The sequence below is a fragment of the Lepidochelys olivacea genome, assembly GCF_965140295.1.
Source record: "Lepidochelys olivacea isolate rLepOli2 genome assembly, chromosome: 8".
Classification (NCBI taxonomy): Eukaryota; Metazoa; Chordata; order Testudines; family Cheloniidae; genus Lepidochelys; species Lepidochelys olivacea.
Genome location: NC_140418.1, coordinates 11,233,906 through 11,250,183, shown reverse-complemented (window position 1 = coordinate 11,250,183; position 16,278 = coordinate 11,233,906). Strand labels below are relative to the sequence as shown.

The 16,278-nt window shown below is 41.4% G+C and overlaps 1 protein-coding gene across 1 annotated transcript in view; it reads right to left on the bottom strand.

Moving 5' to 3' along the window:
* The window catches only part of LECT2 (leukocyte cell derived chemotaxin 2), a 61,012-nt gene that overhangs the window by 2,126 nt on the left and 42,608 nt on the right, over positions 1 to 16,278 (bottom strand). Inside the window, exons 8-9 of the mRNA XM_084637957.1 lie at positions 2,837 to 2,893; positions 129 to 234 (exon numbers count right to left, since the gene is read on the bottom strand). Coding sequence (XP_084494083.1) covers positions 129 to 234; positions 2,837 to 2,893 — 163 coding nt within the window. The remainder of the gene's footprint in view (positions 1 to 128; positions 235 to 2,836; positions 2,894 to 16,278) is intronic.

The window sequence follows — 16,278 nt, the reverse complement described above, 5'->3', positions numbered from 1 at the left end:
TAAGTGCTTTAAATGATGGCTGCTAAACTCAGATTTTTTTGTTCTAAGTGAACATTTAGTTATTTTAGCAACAACAATGAACCAAGAAAAAAATGCATTGCCAAAAAAGGTGTTAATAAGTATACTACCTTGATTTCCTTGGAGCGCCGTAATTTCCACATCCTTTGATATCACAGCCCCTTACTTTGTTTGAAGGATTCCCAGCACATATTTGTCCCCATGGTCCTGCAAAAACTTAAAAAAATATAGAAAATTTAAGCATATTTTCTATTTTTCTGTGATAGAAAGTTACATATTAAGTATTTGCTATGCTACTAATGGGATAAAATTGGAGGACATTGGAATTAATTAGTAATCTGCTTTGTACAGTGACACTTTCCAATACAAATTGCTTGTGTGAGTCCCTGAAACTAGTGGCTCTGTCATTCTTTACTTCAATGCAGTGGTTCTCAAACTTTTGTACTGGTGACCCCTTTCACATAGCAAGCCTCTAAGTGCAACCCCCCTTATAAATTAAAAACACTTTAAAATATATTTAACACCATTATAAATGCAGGAGGCATTGCTGGGTTTGGAGTGAAGGCTGACAGCTCGCGACCCCCCATGTAATAACCTCGTGACCCCCTGAGGGGTCCCGACCCCTAGTTTGGGACTCCTGCTTTAATGTAAGCATAGTGGTGTTTTTTACTTTAGAAGAGAAGATTTTGAGATTTGATATAGGGATAACTGATCCAACCAACCCTTTTTTTTTTTTTTTTTTTTTTTTACAGAACTCGAAAAGAATTCCCATGCTTGACTTAGATTGTAAAATCTTTGGAGCAGGGAATCTCTGTCTGTTGTTTGAACAGCCCACAGTGCAATGGGGTCCTGGCCTATGACTGGGACTCCTACGTGCTACTGTAATGTAAGTAATGAATAACAACTGAGGCTAAGGATCAGATTCTATCCTCCTCCTTGATTGGGGAAATTTAATGATGGTAATAAAGCATTTGAGGGCATTATTTAGCTCTGAAGTAGAAGAGAACACGTGGGGTCACAGGAGGCTATGGATGTTGGCTTTCCATCAGGCTGACCTATTCACAGGAAAGCTTAGCACATGAAGTCAAAAAATGAAAGAATTCTCCTTTGTAGCTGCAAGTTGAGCAGCTGCCTCAGGGCAGCAGGAGACCACGTATAAATAATATTTTGGCCTTTCCAGCTTGCCTAACCCTGACTCTCAGGACAGTTAACCTGCAGAGCTGGGGATTTGCAGTTTGCAAGTGTTCCATTATTGCTAGGAAAGAAGCGAGCAGCTCCAAGCCCCAACTTCTGAAGCCTCCTGAAGCCTGTTCTTGGACTTCAGTGCACTCCAGATCAGGTTCTTGGCAAGGCTGAAAAGAAGTAAATTACTTGAGTGTACTGAGTTAAAATGAACCTATTTCCTCCTTCACTTGTTTGTGTATGTTGATAATGGAGAAGTTATTGAAGGCTGGTGGGAATCTGACAGACATCTAAGAAGAAAAGATCTTTTTTATATAGAGAATACATATATTCATAAGCAGATATTAACATAAATAGCATTGTTTCCATCATCTTGGCTGTTGTTCAACCCTTACTCAGTTCTCTATTTCGAGATGGACAACCCAGACTCCGTAATTCAGAAGATGGTAGTGTCACTTGGAAGCAGGAATACTTGGAGTACTGTATTTAGTATATAAATTTCATCCAGTGCAAACAGGATGTAGGATCTAGACAGCCAAGCGTTGTTGAACTTGAAATGTATGTTTTATCTAGTTAGAGGAAGAACTTTCGTTCATTGGAAACACAATCCTTAGAAAAAGCTGCTGAGTGCCAGCAAAAAAACCTTCTCAGGCTCTGGTTTCTCCCAGCCCCATTTTTCACAAAGAGGTTCCATCTGTGCTAGATTTTTCCTAATATTTCCCATGGTTACTTCTACTAGCGGTAGGAACAGCAGAAGAGATAGTGTAGAGCAGTCACTGGTGTTTTTACCTCCTGTTATCTAACTAGCCCAGTGTGAATTTAGATGACAGGGTGGTTAAAATGCGAACCGCTGCTGTTAGCTGGTCTAAAGTAGTACTCCTCCCTGAGTTTGCCACTCATTTAGCTGCCCCAATGGAACCAACTCTAGGAAGTCTTAAGAAGAAAAAACCTAGTGCAGACAAGACCAGAGACTCTGGGACTGATTCTGATCTCATTCTGTTTAAAATCAATGAAATTACACTGGTGTAAGTGAGATCAGAATTGGGTCACGTCTCTTCAACCTTTGAAGGTTAGTTGCTCAATATGACTTTCTCTAATATCGTGTTACAAAGACACAGTAAAAGGTAAATTCCTCTAGAAATAATGTAGAGCTAATAACTTGAGTGATTGCATATACTCTAGTTTTCAGACCTATTAAGACTAATTTAAAATCATCTTAATTTTGAAATTAATGTGGTGTTACTTTAAGCCAGGGATAATCATTTATTTTTTGTCAAGGTTCAAATTTCTTGGTCAAGCTATAATCAAAGTCTAGACTTCAGAGAAAATAATACAAAAATAACAATGATGATAGTAAATAAGACTTCACGGTCTGTTCAAAAGCGTCTGGTGGTCCAGATTTGTGTGGCGGTCCACCTGTTGGCTACCCCCTTTAAACCATGTAGTGTATTATAGTAGTCACTACAAATTGCTGCTAAAATAGATGCACATGAATAATTTTATATTTTGTCAATTATCTAATCTTTAAAGGATGGATTTTGCTTCAAGAATATTAAGCTGATATTCCACCATCTGCTAAAAAGTCTGTTTGAAAACAAGACTCAAGAAAATGAATGAAATAGTAATCTTAACTTACCAATGGAAACCAAGGCAATAAAAACAATCAATTTGAGTGGGAACATTTTGCAGATGTTTCACCGGAGTTCTCTGCCCAAATTAAAGTTATAATATACAACGTCTCTGCTATTTATATGTTCTAGAAAGGCTGAGTCTGTTTGCCCAGCAAATTAGAGTTTAGAACTATAGAAGGCAGAATTTTCAGATTACGCAACTCTGATGTCAAGAAAAAATATAAGCATTGATGTGTCCAGTTGTGAAATGGAATAATTAGCCCCTTGCAACATAAAAGCAAACGGAAATGAAACAACGGCCTCAAAAATAGCACAGCTCTTGAGGAGGTACAGTTATACCACATCTTCCTCCAGCTGCAAAAGCTGGGGCCAAGAGAGCTGCAGAGAGGGGCTGGGCGGGGGCGGTACTAGAAATATGTTGCCCGGGCCTTGAGGATCCACAAGAGTTGAAGAGAGGAGCCAAATGCAGTGAAATGTCCTAGGTCTTTTATGCACAGCCAATATGTCTGTTTTACTTGTTGCTCCTACTGCTCCTACTAAACCACTGCTGCCTTCCCTTGATGTGTGTGTTCCTTATAACCCTTTCAGTGGGGTCACAGAAATTATAGCAGGCAAAGTTATTGCTGGTTGGGTTAGTATAAAACTGCACTTAAAAATTCTGTAGATATTCTGCAACTTTTAGATGGAAAATGCCATTATTCTGGCCAGCCAGTTGCTCATCCTTTCCACTGGTGCTGGGGCATGGCACATAAATGGTGTGGAGAAACTGGTGGTGGCTGCCTGGTTATATCCAGTAATTAATTACGTTTCCTCTTTCCCAGTGCAGTGCTTGGAGCATAGGGATCACCTATATGTGGTTGTTTGAAGAGCAAGGCTTAAGCTATTGTTATACTTTGTTCCATGGTTGCAACCATCTGCTAGTGGTTTGGAGAAGTAGCCCATATGACACTGCTAGACCAGGTGCCAGCTCATGACAAGGCCCCAAGGCCTCACTTAGCACTGACAAATGCACAGCTGGAAACCAGTCTGGCTCACTGGCATGTTAGCATTGCTGAAATAGAAGTTCAGTTTATAAGAATGTGTTTAGAGTTGATGAAATGCATGTATTGGTCTCACTTATAACATCTGTATTCTATGGTATCTCATGAGTGTTTGCATTGTAAAACTTCTGTTGGAGAACACTTCAATCTCTTTGATCACTCGATTACAGACCTAAAAGTTGCAATTCTTCAACAAAAAAACTTCAAAAACAGACTCCAACGAGACTCTGCTGAGTTGGAATTAATTTGCAAACTGGATACAATTAACTTAGGCTTGAATAAAGAGTGGGAGTGGATGGGTCATTACAGAAAGTAAAACTATTTCCCCATGTTTATTTCCCCCCCCCCTCACTCCCCACTGTTCCTCGGACGTTCTTGTCAATTGCTGGAAATGGCCCACCTTGATTATCACTACAAAAGGTTTTTTCCCCCCGCTCTCCTGCTGGTAATAGATTTCAGAGTAGCAGCCGTGTTAGTCTGTATTCACAAAAACAAAAGGAGTACTTGTGGCACCTTAGAGACTAACAAATTTATTTGAGCATAAGCTTTTGTGAGAAGTGTGTACTCCTTTTCTTTCTGTTGGTAATAGCTCACCTTAAGTGATCACTCTCATTACCGTGTGTATGGTAACACCTATTGTTTCATGTTCTCTATGTATATAAATCTGCCCACTGTATTTTCCACTGAATGTATCAGATGAAGTGAGCTGTAGCTCACGAAAGCTTATGCTCTAATAAATTTGTTAGTCTCTAAGGTGCCACAAGTCCTCCTTTTCTTTTTGTGAATACAGACTAACACAGCTGCTACTCTGAATTCTGTAACTGTGTAACCCACCAACCAGGAAAGAAGCCTTAATTAATGAATAGTGTTGGTCCTGCAAACAAGACCCATTGAAACCAAATGAGCCACTGTGAAATATCAAAGGACCAAGACTTCGTTGATTGTCCCCTTCTCCACCTCCCCCCACCCATGAAGAGGAGACAAGCGCCAATGTAGGACTGAATAAGCTGTGTCTAAAAAGCTTGTGCACTTTCACCAGCAGTTAGTATTGTAGTTTTCACTAAGAACCAGCAGGCTGCCCTCGTTGATCAGTTTTCCAGTCACTAGATTTGGTCACAAGTCACTTTGAAGCTATAATGTGCTGTGGAATTGTTTGGCTTTGTTGTAACCTCCCTGTTCTCGGGGAAGTACAATCAGAAGGCCAGGCCCTATTCTGATGACAACTCTGAACTCTGGGTCTTCACTAACCAAGGCCAGCCAACTGTGAATGGGGTGCCGTGGAGGGATAGGGGAGTGATGTGTTAAAGGGCCATTAATTCATGGGACTTGCCCTCTGCAAAGTGGGGAACTAAGGCAAAGGACACTGCCCAATGCGCTGTGGGATCAGGTTTGCTTACGGTCATGTGCTTTTGAATGTGGTTGGTGTTTTCCCAGATTAACACTTGGTTCCCTTTCCCTTTTAATAATAGTTCGCTTTTTTATACACTGACTCAGTGCTCACAAGTGGGGAAGTATTCCCTCTTAGAGGAACCCATGGGGTCTTGTTAGGTTTTCCCTGATTAGTGGATGGGGGCTTGAGCTGGTACTGTTTTGTATTTTTAAGAGGAACACCTAAATAATGAACCTGGCCTTTGTTGCTGCCAACTCCATCTGGCAGAAGGGTTATAACTTTAACAGCAACAAATTCTGCATGTCCTGGGTCTAAATAAAACTTACTAAAGTCACTTAAAAATAAAGTTAGTGTGGCTCCAGTACTAAATTTGTTCAGATATGAAAGATGTTTCTTAACCCCAGATCACAGGTGGAATTTGCAAATGTGAAAATCAAGCTGCATTCTTAAATATCATTGCAAATCTGTACAAATCTACAGGCCAAATTCTGCCCTTAGTTACAAGAGTACAATTTCTGCTCACTAGATTATGCCTGACTAATACTGGTCCAAATTCATCACCTTTTGTGTTTTTTTTACAAGTATGAGTGAATGAAACTTAGTAACTTTGCACACAAGTAGGCTAGAATTCAGTTCACTCTCTTACAGATGGCTGGGCTAACAGGAGTAAAAACCCCTGGGGGTGGGGGTGGGGGAAGAGGAAAGGAATAATCACTGTGAAATAAGCAGTTTTGAAGAAGCCAAGGGAGCAGAACTGTGAAGTAAGAAGGCTGCATATTTACTTAGCCACTTTTCTAAGTAGAATTTCATTTTATATTTTGCACTAAATTTTGTCATGAAGAGATTTATTTGACAGCAGTTAGGGGTATCATTAACTGTTGTAAAGCTGAGAACTATTGACCTCATTGTAACCTCCAGAAACAACCCTTCATAGTTTTGAGGGATTTATTAATTTCATTTTTGGGAATTTATGTTTAGCTGGTTTTGAGTTTTATGTAGCCACCGGCATTCATTTTTAGTCCTGGTTTAGACTTTTTTGTATATTTAAGTATTTTCATAAACAACCCCACAAAGTGACAAAATATCTCAAGACTTTGTTGTGCCCTAAAACTAAACATCAGACCCTGTTTCAGCTCTAGACTGTGCTAAGAATAGGTTTGGAATTCTTACTCTGATGAACACTGATTTTCAAGCTTTTATAACATGAAAACGCCTTTAACCCCATTGGCCTCATCCTATCAGAGTTGGTCAGTTCACACCACATTTTTGATTGAATGTTAACAAAGCTGGTTGGGCAGTTTTCTTCTTTGCCTCCACAGAAGAGCCGTTGTATGTACCTGCATCTTCTTAAAAAAGTATTTTTATATTGTAACTTTGCCAACAGTTCAGTGAAATGAAAGTCCTGTGTGTTTAAAAGAAAAAGTCCATGCTTTATTTCAACATCAGGAGCAGCATGCTCCTGTGGAGACCGGACTAACCTGATGGCCTTGGGTTCTATCCCTGACACTGTCACTCACTAGCTGTTACCTGGGTAAATCATTTCACCATTCTAGGCTGCATTTTCCCCATCTGTGGAATGTGAATATTGAAACCACAAAGAAGGCTGAAGGCTTTGAGATCAATGAATGACAAATATAAAGGCAAGAGTGAAGACACATTCTCTAACTTCCCCTGGGCTAGTCAAGCAAGGGGCGGTTGTTGCTTCTCTGCAGCAGAACAAATGAAAGAAACTCATGACAGTTTATCTGAAGCAGCTTGTCGTTTGGGAAGGAAATAAGAGAACCCGTTGTTGATGTGGCATTGGCAACGTACCAGGATGAAACCTGCATAAATGCAGTTTATCTGGTGGTCGCTTACTGTGTTGTATGGATATCCTTGTCATTATTATTAATCACTTCTATTCCTGTAGCATTTAGGAGCCCCAGTTGGGGAGCAGAACCCCATGGTGCTAGGGGCTGTACAACCACAGAACAAACAGATGGTCCCTACCCCAAAGAGCTTCCAATCCAAGAATAAGACGTGACAACAGATTGGCAGGGGAGTACAAAGTGACCAAGAGAGAATATTGTCTAGGTAGAGAAGAGAGAGACAGGCTGGGGCAAAGGGAATACCACACAGCGTGAGCAATGGGATGGTGGCAAACAACGTCTTAGTTCAATGATTTGTGTGTGTGTGTTTGGGGAGGTTACTTAAGAAGGGATCCGCTGAAGGGAAAGGAAAGGGGCTGAGTGGGAGAGGGCAGGACAGGAGAGGTGGGATGACCTGATGTGGAGTGAAGGGAAGGTGAAGAGATTGTGGATGTGTCTGTACTGAAATTGGGAGGTGTAATTGCAGCATGCGTAGACATATCTGACCTAGCCTTGCTCTAATTAGATCAAAGGTAGCTCAAGTAACAACGGCACTGAACCCGCTGCAACATGTCCAGCAACCATGGGAGTGTTTACCCAGTATCCTGGGCAGGAGGGTCTAGCCCATGCAGCTACCATGCTAGATCAGAGCTAGCTTGGGCATGTCTCTATAGTCACACTTCCTGACTACAGTGTTGACATACCCTGTTGTCAGTGGAGGGCTGGAGCTAACAGTTACAGGGCAGAGAAAGGTAGAAAAATTGCAGCAGTTTTTCCTGAAATGTCTGAAGGTCCCTGCTTTGGCTGTTCTTGTTGGTAACAGCTGGAGTCTGTGACTGGCATCTCTGGCTGGCTGCTCTTCGCAGTTCTCCAAGAAGACCAGGTGGTGGTGAGGAGGGGAGGCACCGCTTGGGTCCTAATGTCTCGTGGGTGGGTGGGTGGGTGTCTTTCCCGCACAGTTTGTTCTGGGTTCAAGGGATCCTTGCAGGGAGAGGTATGGCCCTAACTGGACCCCTTTTTACTCCCCCTGCAGCTGCATTGGCTCCAGTTCCTGTTTTATTGAGCATATGGACAAACTGCTCCCAAAACATCATGCTGTCACTAGTGAGAGAAACTCCCATGTGCTAGTTGGCCCAGTCCTGAAGAGTGTACTGTGCAGGGTATTGAAGCTACCAGACGGAGCCTGGGATACAATAGATGCACTGAAGCTCTGAGAATCTGGACAAGCATTAGAGCTATTGGATGCTTATCAGAACAGAACGTCAGATCTCTGTTATCTTTCCCCTCCTCCCCCGAGTATCGTCCGTCATTACAGTGTCAGGGCTGGTTTGGAGAAAAGGCTCTTAAATATTTTCATTTTCTTTTTTTTCAATATTTAAATATTTTGGTTCTAGTAGGTGTTCTATGAAAAGGGTGTTTTCTAATTAAAAATATAATCACCTCTCCCGTCTCACACCCATGCTCCTTTATACACTAAAATACCCAAAACTAGTTTGTTTTCTCCATGTATAATCTCTGGCCCAAAAGAAACATTAAACTTGTAAAGCTTTATTATTAATAAAAAATGGGTCTAGGAAAATTTCCCTAAACTGTTAATGTGGAGTTTTAAATGTTAGAAAGCAAAAGCAAACTTTGAAACACAAGTTGGTGTGCTTATGGCATCAGCAATAGTTCTGCTGTTCCTTTAAAAGCAGGCCATTATGGGATTGATGAATGTTGAGGTGTGACATCATGTGAGAAACACCTTGACAGCTGCCTGCTCCCCTGCCCTACCTCACCAGTCCTTCAGCACTCACTTCTTTCGAGGGAGAGATACCAGTCCTGTGCCTGCTTACAACCACTGCATACTTGGTCATAGTGGGGGTTGCCGTAGCATCTGCCTGCTTACAAGAGAACGTTCTCAAAAGTCTGTCAGCGTTTTCCCCCCTGGGTGCCATTCAGATTGAATTTGATGTAGTTGAAGGAAAAAAGCAAAAGCAAAAAAAAAATATTCAATAACCTAGGAGGTCATGTGTCTAATCCTTTGGGATTGGTAGAACCTTTTCTTTTATATGATGAAATAGGATTTACAGAAATTTTCATCATATTTGATGTGGATACCTGGATGGAGGCCTGCGGCTGGTTCACTTTCAGGGAACTGTGTTGTTTGGACTTCTGAGTAACCAGTAAGGTAATAAAGAAGCTGTTTTATGCTGGCTTGGTAAATCGAAGTATTGGAATATCCACCAGCTTTATGGGGTTTGTCTGCCCCATTCTTTGCAGTTCACCCTAACTGGGTGACCACAGCTGGCTCCCCGCTAGGACCCTGGTCACAGGGCGGATAAAGGAAACATCAAATTTTGATCATCTGGTCTGCTTGGCTGGTTATACTATGGCAATTTTCAGATTGTTTTCCAGTCTCGTACTGCCATTGTGCTAGCAGGGCTGCCATCACTACTGCAGTCCAGCCAACAGGACTCATTCATGAAACCGGCATTTCTGGGGCTTTTCTCGGGGGATGGGGTGGGAAGAAGAGGTGAAGAAATGTTTTCTTAAAGACCTGAACTACAGTATATTTCAAGCTCCCTCTTTAAATATTCCACCCCCCCACCCCTCAACCCCCGGCTCTTTTCTTCTTCACTTTAGACCCTTATTTTTCTCCCATTATCTATATGGGTGCAGAGCTGTAGGGGACATGGAGTGGTTTGCTGATTCTGTTGATGGATAACTTGGCCTGTTATGTATTTAAGAGTGAATGAGTTGTACTTGGATTTGAATACAGGACCAGACCCTTCTGAGTGAAACATGGACCTTGGCCTCCTCTATACAGTTATGTTTTGCTCAACTTCATTTAGGTTGTGCTTCTTCCATAGCTCTCCAGTTGGCTAAGAATGGAAGGTGAACTTATTCAATGACTAATCTTTAAAGTTGATCAAAGATTTATATATTGTAGCTCAGTTACCTGATCCACGAAGTTGGATGCCATTATTAATGGCATTATTCTTCACATGGGGTTTAACTTGTCCATCAATCATGCCACTAAAAGGTGCATACACTGCTGATCTGTCTCTGCACATTACGTCCACCCCCAGGTGCTTTCTTCCTTTAGGTCTGAAAATGTGTACATGTGCAAGTAATGAGGCAATGCTGATTGACATATTCATTAGTCTTAAAGCCTGATATTAGATACACCATGTAGATTATTTAAGGCAACACAGAGGCTATGGCTACCATTGTTAGCTTAGTTGGGTTCCAGATTTGTATTTCTACAGTGGAGGTAGAAGGGTTTGAGGTTTCATTCCAGTTGTAATAATGGCAAATCCCTCTCAATTCTTAATCAGAGCTGGTCAAAAATTCCATTTAATTGTTCAAGAAAATTATTGGGAAAAAAGTTGTTACTTTTAAACTTTTTACATTTTCTTGGAGTATACCAGGATTTCAAACAAAGGAAAAGAAAATATTGCCCACCCCCACGCACAACAACCACCTCAGAAGTGGAAATGTTTTCCTTTGCTGGAAATGAAAAATAAAAAAGAATGTGAGGTTTTTGATTTTTCAGTGAAAACCCAGAGAAATTCCTTGAACAAAAGGGAAATTTCCTCAAGAAGATATGGGAGGAAAAAGCCTTTTTTTATTAAATATGAATAAATAAAATGGATCGAAATGTTTTGACCAGCCCTACTCTTAAAATCTCTCACTAGTTTCTTGGTGCTGCAGGCTGTCAATTCACTTACAAGGCTCAAAAGAACACTGGACCTTCCACTGGTGTAAAGCAGTGTAACTCCAGTGACTTCATTGCAGCTATGCTGATGTATACCAGCTGAGCATATGACCTCTGAGCTGGGGACTGGGGTCACTCAAGTGTGTGGAAGTGAAATCATTTCAATGTTATTTCTTAACTAGTTCTGCTCTGTCCATGTCTAGAGCAACAAAGTGAATAGCCTCAAAGAACTGCATATACAATTATTTGGTAGTCTGAGTCCAGTTCCTATTTGACAAATGTCCTGCCCCCTTCACAAAAAGTGCTGTCAGTATACTCCCATAATATCCACAGCCAAATCTGTCACAGCCCCGTGTCTTGTTCCTAGGATTCCCAGCACATATCTGTCCCCATGGTCATAGAATCATAGAATATCAGGGTTGGAAGAGACCTTAGGAGGTCATCTAGTCCAACCCCCTGCTCAAAGCAGGACCAATCCCCAATTTTTGCCCCAGATCCTAAATGGCCCCCTCAAGGATTGAACTCGCAACCCTGGGTTTAGCAGGCCAATGCTCAAACCACTGAGCTATCCCTCTCCCTGCAGCAACTTAAAAACAAATGGAATATACAAAAGTGAAGCAAATTTTCTAGTCTTAAACAGGACAGAAATGTTATATAGAAAATGTTTGCTGTGCAACTAATGAAGTTTATAGGAGGACTCTAGAATTTCATGAGTAATCTGTGTTAAAATGTGTCACTTTCCCATACACGTTGCTTGTGTGCATCCCACAAACTAATGGCTCTGCATTTCTTTGCGTTAATATAAGCAGAATGGTGGGTTATTTTTCTTTCCAGTAGAATACTCTGTTCAGAAGACAAGATTTTGATATTTTTTTGTCATAAAGAGTAAATGATCCTACAAAAAAGTTTTCCTTAGAGGACTCTAAAAGGATTCCCGTGCTCCACTTAGATCATAAACTGTTAGTCGGTCCCTGCTCCAATCTTATGTTTATACAGCACCTGGCACAGTGGGGTCCTGCTCAATGACTAGGGAACCTAGCTGCTACTGCAATACAAATAGTGTATAGCAACTGAAGCTAAGGATCAGAGACTACCCAACACCTTCAATTCAAATTAATTAATGATAGTCAAGGATTTGAAGGCATTATTTCACTCTGAAGTAGAAGTGCCGCATATGAGGTCCTAGGTGATTATGGATGTTGGCTTTCCATCAGGCGATCTATTCTGATATCAGCTTAGCTCATGGAGAGAGTCAGAAAACAGAAGTATATTCCTCTGTAGCTTCAAGTTGAGAAGCTGCCTGACAGCTTCATGAGATCACATGTAAATATTTTTTCTGCTTTTCCAGCTTTCCTAGCCCTGACCCTCAAGGCAGGGGACCCGTGGAGCTGGGGATTTGCAGCTTGCAAGAGTTCCAATAATGCTAGGATAGAGGTGAACAGAGATGAAGACCAATAGAGGACTAAATAAGCTGTGTCCAAAAAGCTTGCATAATTGCACCACCAATTACTTCTATTGTAGTTTTCATTAGGAACCAGCAGGCTGCGTTCATTGTTCAGTTTACCAGCCAATACATTTGGTCACAAGTCATATGAAGCTATAATATACTCTGGAACTGCCAAGTATTTGCGTTGTTTGTAACCTCCATTTCTCCGGGGAGTATAATCGGAAGGTCAGGCCCTATTCTGATGAAAATATTGATTTCAACTGCTCCATTTGGGGGTTCTTTAGTTCGTTAGGATCACACTTTGTGGGACTGAGCTCTGCTTGGTGTAGCTGAGGAGGTGGGGAGTGTGAAACTGACTTTTGGTGGCCCCTTCTCTCAACAGAGTCTGTTTTAACCCTTCAGAACCTCTTTTATGCTTGGAGGACCAGGGAGCAGGAAGGGGTGGCATGGAGCTGACTGTGCCCTCCAGGTGTTCCTATCCAAGGGGTTTTCCTAACTGGCTGATTAAACCAGGTTTCTGTGTCCTTTGTGCTTCCAGGCCAGAGCAGTGCAAAGGGTGAAGCATCTAGTCTATTATTTGTGTTGCATTAGCAGCATGTTAAGTACTTTACAGTTAGGTAAGAAGGAAGGGTCCCTATCCCTGTGAGCTTGCCATTTAACAGACAACATACAAACAAACCAAGCGGCAGGAAAGGGAGCACTGAAAAGCTGTGCAACAGAGCCCACGCTTTGTACTTCCATGTCGTTTGTACAGAATGGAGAAGGAGTTTTTATATGCTCGTATTCAGTAGGTTAAACTAGCTACCGGGTGAAGGGAACATAGGTCTCCGTCAACAGGAAAGTGGTGGATTTTTATAAATGGGGAGTATGGCATGTGGGAAGACAAAAAAGCAAAGTGTTAGGGCCTGTCTACTCCTAAAAGTAACCAGTGTAATTAAATGGGTATCAACCCTCTTGTACAGGTGTAATTCTATTCATATAAACGATAATGGTGCTTATAGGCATTCCTGTAGAGGAAGGGGAATAAGATATACTTGTTTAGGGCACCATTATACTTGTATAACTGCATCCACATTAGAGATTGTACCAGTATAACTATTTCAATTAAAAAAAAAAAATCTCACTCCTAACTGACATAGTTATATTGGTACAAAAACTGTGTGCACACCAGGTGTTAGAGTCCAGTTTGTTCATTGCCCTGAAAGCAAGAACAAGGAGCTTAAATTTGATCCACGCTTACTCTCATTCTCTCTTTCTGAAGATAATATCCATAATCAGTCATACATTTTGGTGCTATCATACTCCCAGCCATTGACTTGTGGAAGATTTCTACTGATCGCTCAGTCCCATCCAAATGAAAATATTTAGGCTCTGAGTCTTGCAAGGGCCTTTGTCAGTGACCAGGGAGATGCCAACAGTCATGTATGCCAATCTAGTTGCATTGCTGAACTATAGTCAGGCTGTCCATACTTCTTAGCAGGCTTCTTCAGGGTAGCCACCACTGTATACTATTTGTGCATCATGGGAATGGTGGTGTCCTGTTTTCTTTTATTGCAAATTCTGATGCAGGTTTGAGTGTGTGGGTTAACCCTGATTAACTTCAAAACATTGACCTAGAAATCAGGTATGCAAATTTTGAGGGTGTCTCTCACTAGCTTAACTAGCAACTAGGGTTGTATTGAAAATTGGCGTCAAGCACAGGAGGTGTGCCCCAACATTTTGGAAGGGTTACATACAAGAAAAATTGATCTTCTCTAGTAAGCCTCTAGGGAAGGAGGTGTGGAGCTCCAGGTTGCACAAATCTTGTTATGAAACATGTAGGGGGATGTGCTGATTAAAGCTGAGAGAGTAACTGTTTTTTTTATTTTTGGTTTGCTGGCCATTAACATTTTTTTAAACTTTTTAATTTTTTATTTTTAAATAAAACTGCAGTAAATTTCCAAACAAAATAATTTGGACTCAAAAATTTAGTTCTGAAAATGTCAAAATGGAACTTTTTTTTTTAAACCACTCTGTGAATTCATCATATGTTCCTGAAATGTTTCAGTCAACCTGTCAGGGTTCCCTGCAGGAGGTTAACTACCCTGCCTTTAGGCAGAGAAGAACTCCAGCTGCTCTCAGCTCAAAACCTCTCTCTGCTTCCAGGCAGCCAAAAGGAGAGAGAGAGAGAGAGAGAGAGAAAAGTTTTGTTTAAACCCCCTGTGCTTCTGATTCAAAATGATCCCACAGCTACCACCATGTCAGGGTTTCCTTCCCACCCTGAACTCTAGGGTACAGATTTGGGAACCCACATGAAAGACCCCCTAAGCTTATTTCTACCAGTTGAGGCTAAAAACTCCCCAGGCACAAATTCTCCCTTGTACCTTGGGTTTAACTAACGCTGCCACCACCAAGTGATTTAACAAAGAACCAGGGAAAAGGACCACTTGGAGTTCCTCTTCCCCCAGCAATTCCCTCAAGCCCTTACACCCCCTTTCCTGGGGAGGCTTGAGAATAATATCCTAACCAACTGGTTACAAAATGATCAAAGACCCAAACCCCTGGGTCTTGGAACAATGGAAAAATCAGTCAGGTTCTTAAAAGAAGGATTTTATGAAAAAAAAAAAAAAGGTAAAAATTATCTCTGTAAAATCAGGATGGAAAATACTTTACAGGGTATTCAGATTCAAAACACAGAGGATTCCCCTCTGGGCACAACCTTAAAGTTACAGAAAACAGGAATAAACCTCCCTCTTAGCACAGGGAAAATTCACAAGAAAAACAAAAGATAAATTAATCCACCTTGCCTGGCTTACCTCTACTGGTTGCAATATTGGAGACTTAGATGGGGATGGGTTGGAGAAGATGGATTTCTGTCTGGCCCCTCTCAGTCCCAAGAGAGAACCCCCACACAAAACAAAGAGCACAAACAAAACCTTCCCCCCCTCCCAAGATTTGAAAGTATCTTCTTTCCCCATTGGTCCTGTTGGTCAGGTGCTAGCCAGGCTATTTGAGTTTCTTAATCCCTTACAGGTAAGGAGGAATTCTAGACTACCCTTAGCTGTATGTTTATGACAACCCAAGTCTGCATTTTTGGGGGGAGAAAAAATTGTGTCCAGAAAGTTGTTTTTTTCCCCAGCTCTCGTACTCCTTTGTAGTTCAGATAAAAGAACAAAATGGGTGAAATGAAGAGGTGAGTGAATGTGTAGAATAAGAACTAATAATATGAAGAAATAAATATCGTTATGGAGTCTCTTTCCTGTATAAGGAATAAATTCTGCCTTTAGATACATGTGCGGCACCCACTGAAGTAACTGCTGGGCATATCCGAGGCTGGAGTTTGGTCAATAAGTAACTATGTCATCACAGTACTTGCAATATGACGTAGTCCTTGAAGATCCTTGTAAAAGGCTGTCATTGGCCTGAAACATATCATCCTATTACCCTGCTGGGAAAGGGGTAAGTGGGCAATGACTTGTTATCCCACCTAGAGAGAAGAGATGTGGGCATAGCTCTGTCTAGGGAAAGCAGTCCTGAGGGAGGAATCAGAGAAAGATGGTTTGAGCTGCTCCTTACTGTTCTCTTTTTTTAAAGAAAGGCAGACCCCAGCAAGGAGATGAGTTTGGAATCTATATATAGTATTTGTGCAGGTTGGGAAAGGCATCTACTGACCACACTAAAGAAGGTCAATACAATTCTGCTGGTGCCTCCGTTATTTGTTCCATCTTGGTCCAATAAGAATACCAGTTCACAATCTCTCTCCTTAGAAGCTAGATCCTGCTCCTAGCATCAATGTTACCCCTTTTTACCCAAGCAGCTAGTCCAAGTTTCGGGGCTCCGGGGATGTTCCAGTTGGAAGTAGAACTTGATAGGATCTGGTATTTTTTCTGATGCAGTTTTGTTTCTTTACAAAGAGTGTATAAAGTCCTGTGTCTCTGAACACAGAAGGAATCGAATAGCAGGAAACAGCAGGAGCACCCTTTTCAGCCAGCTCCCTGACTCAAGAAACCTTTCTCCGATTTTTTGCAAGGGTCAGCCACTGCA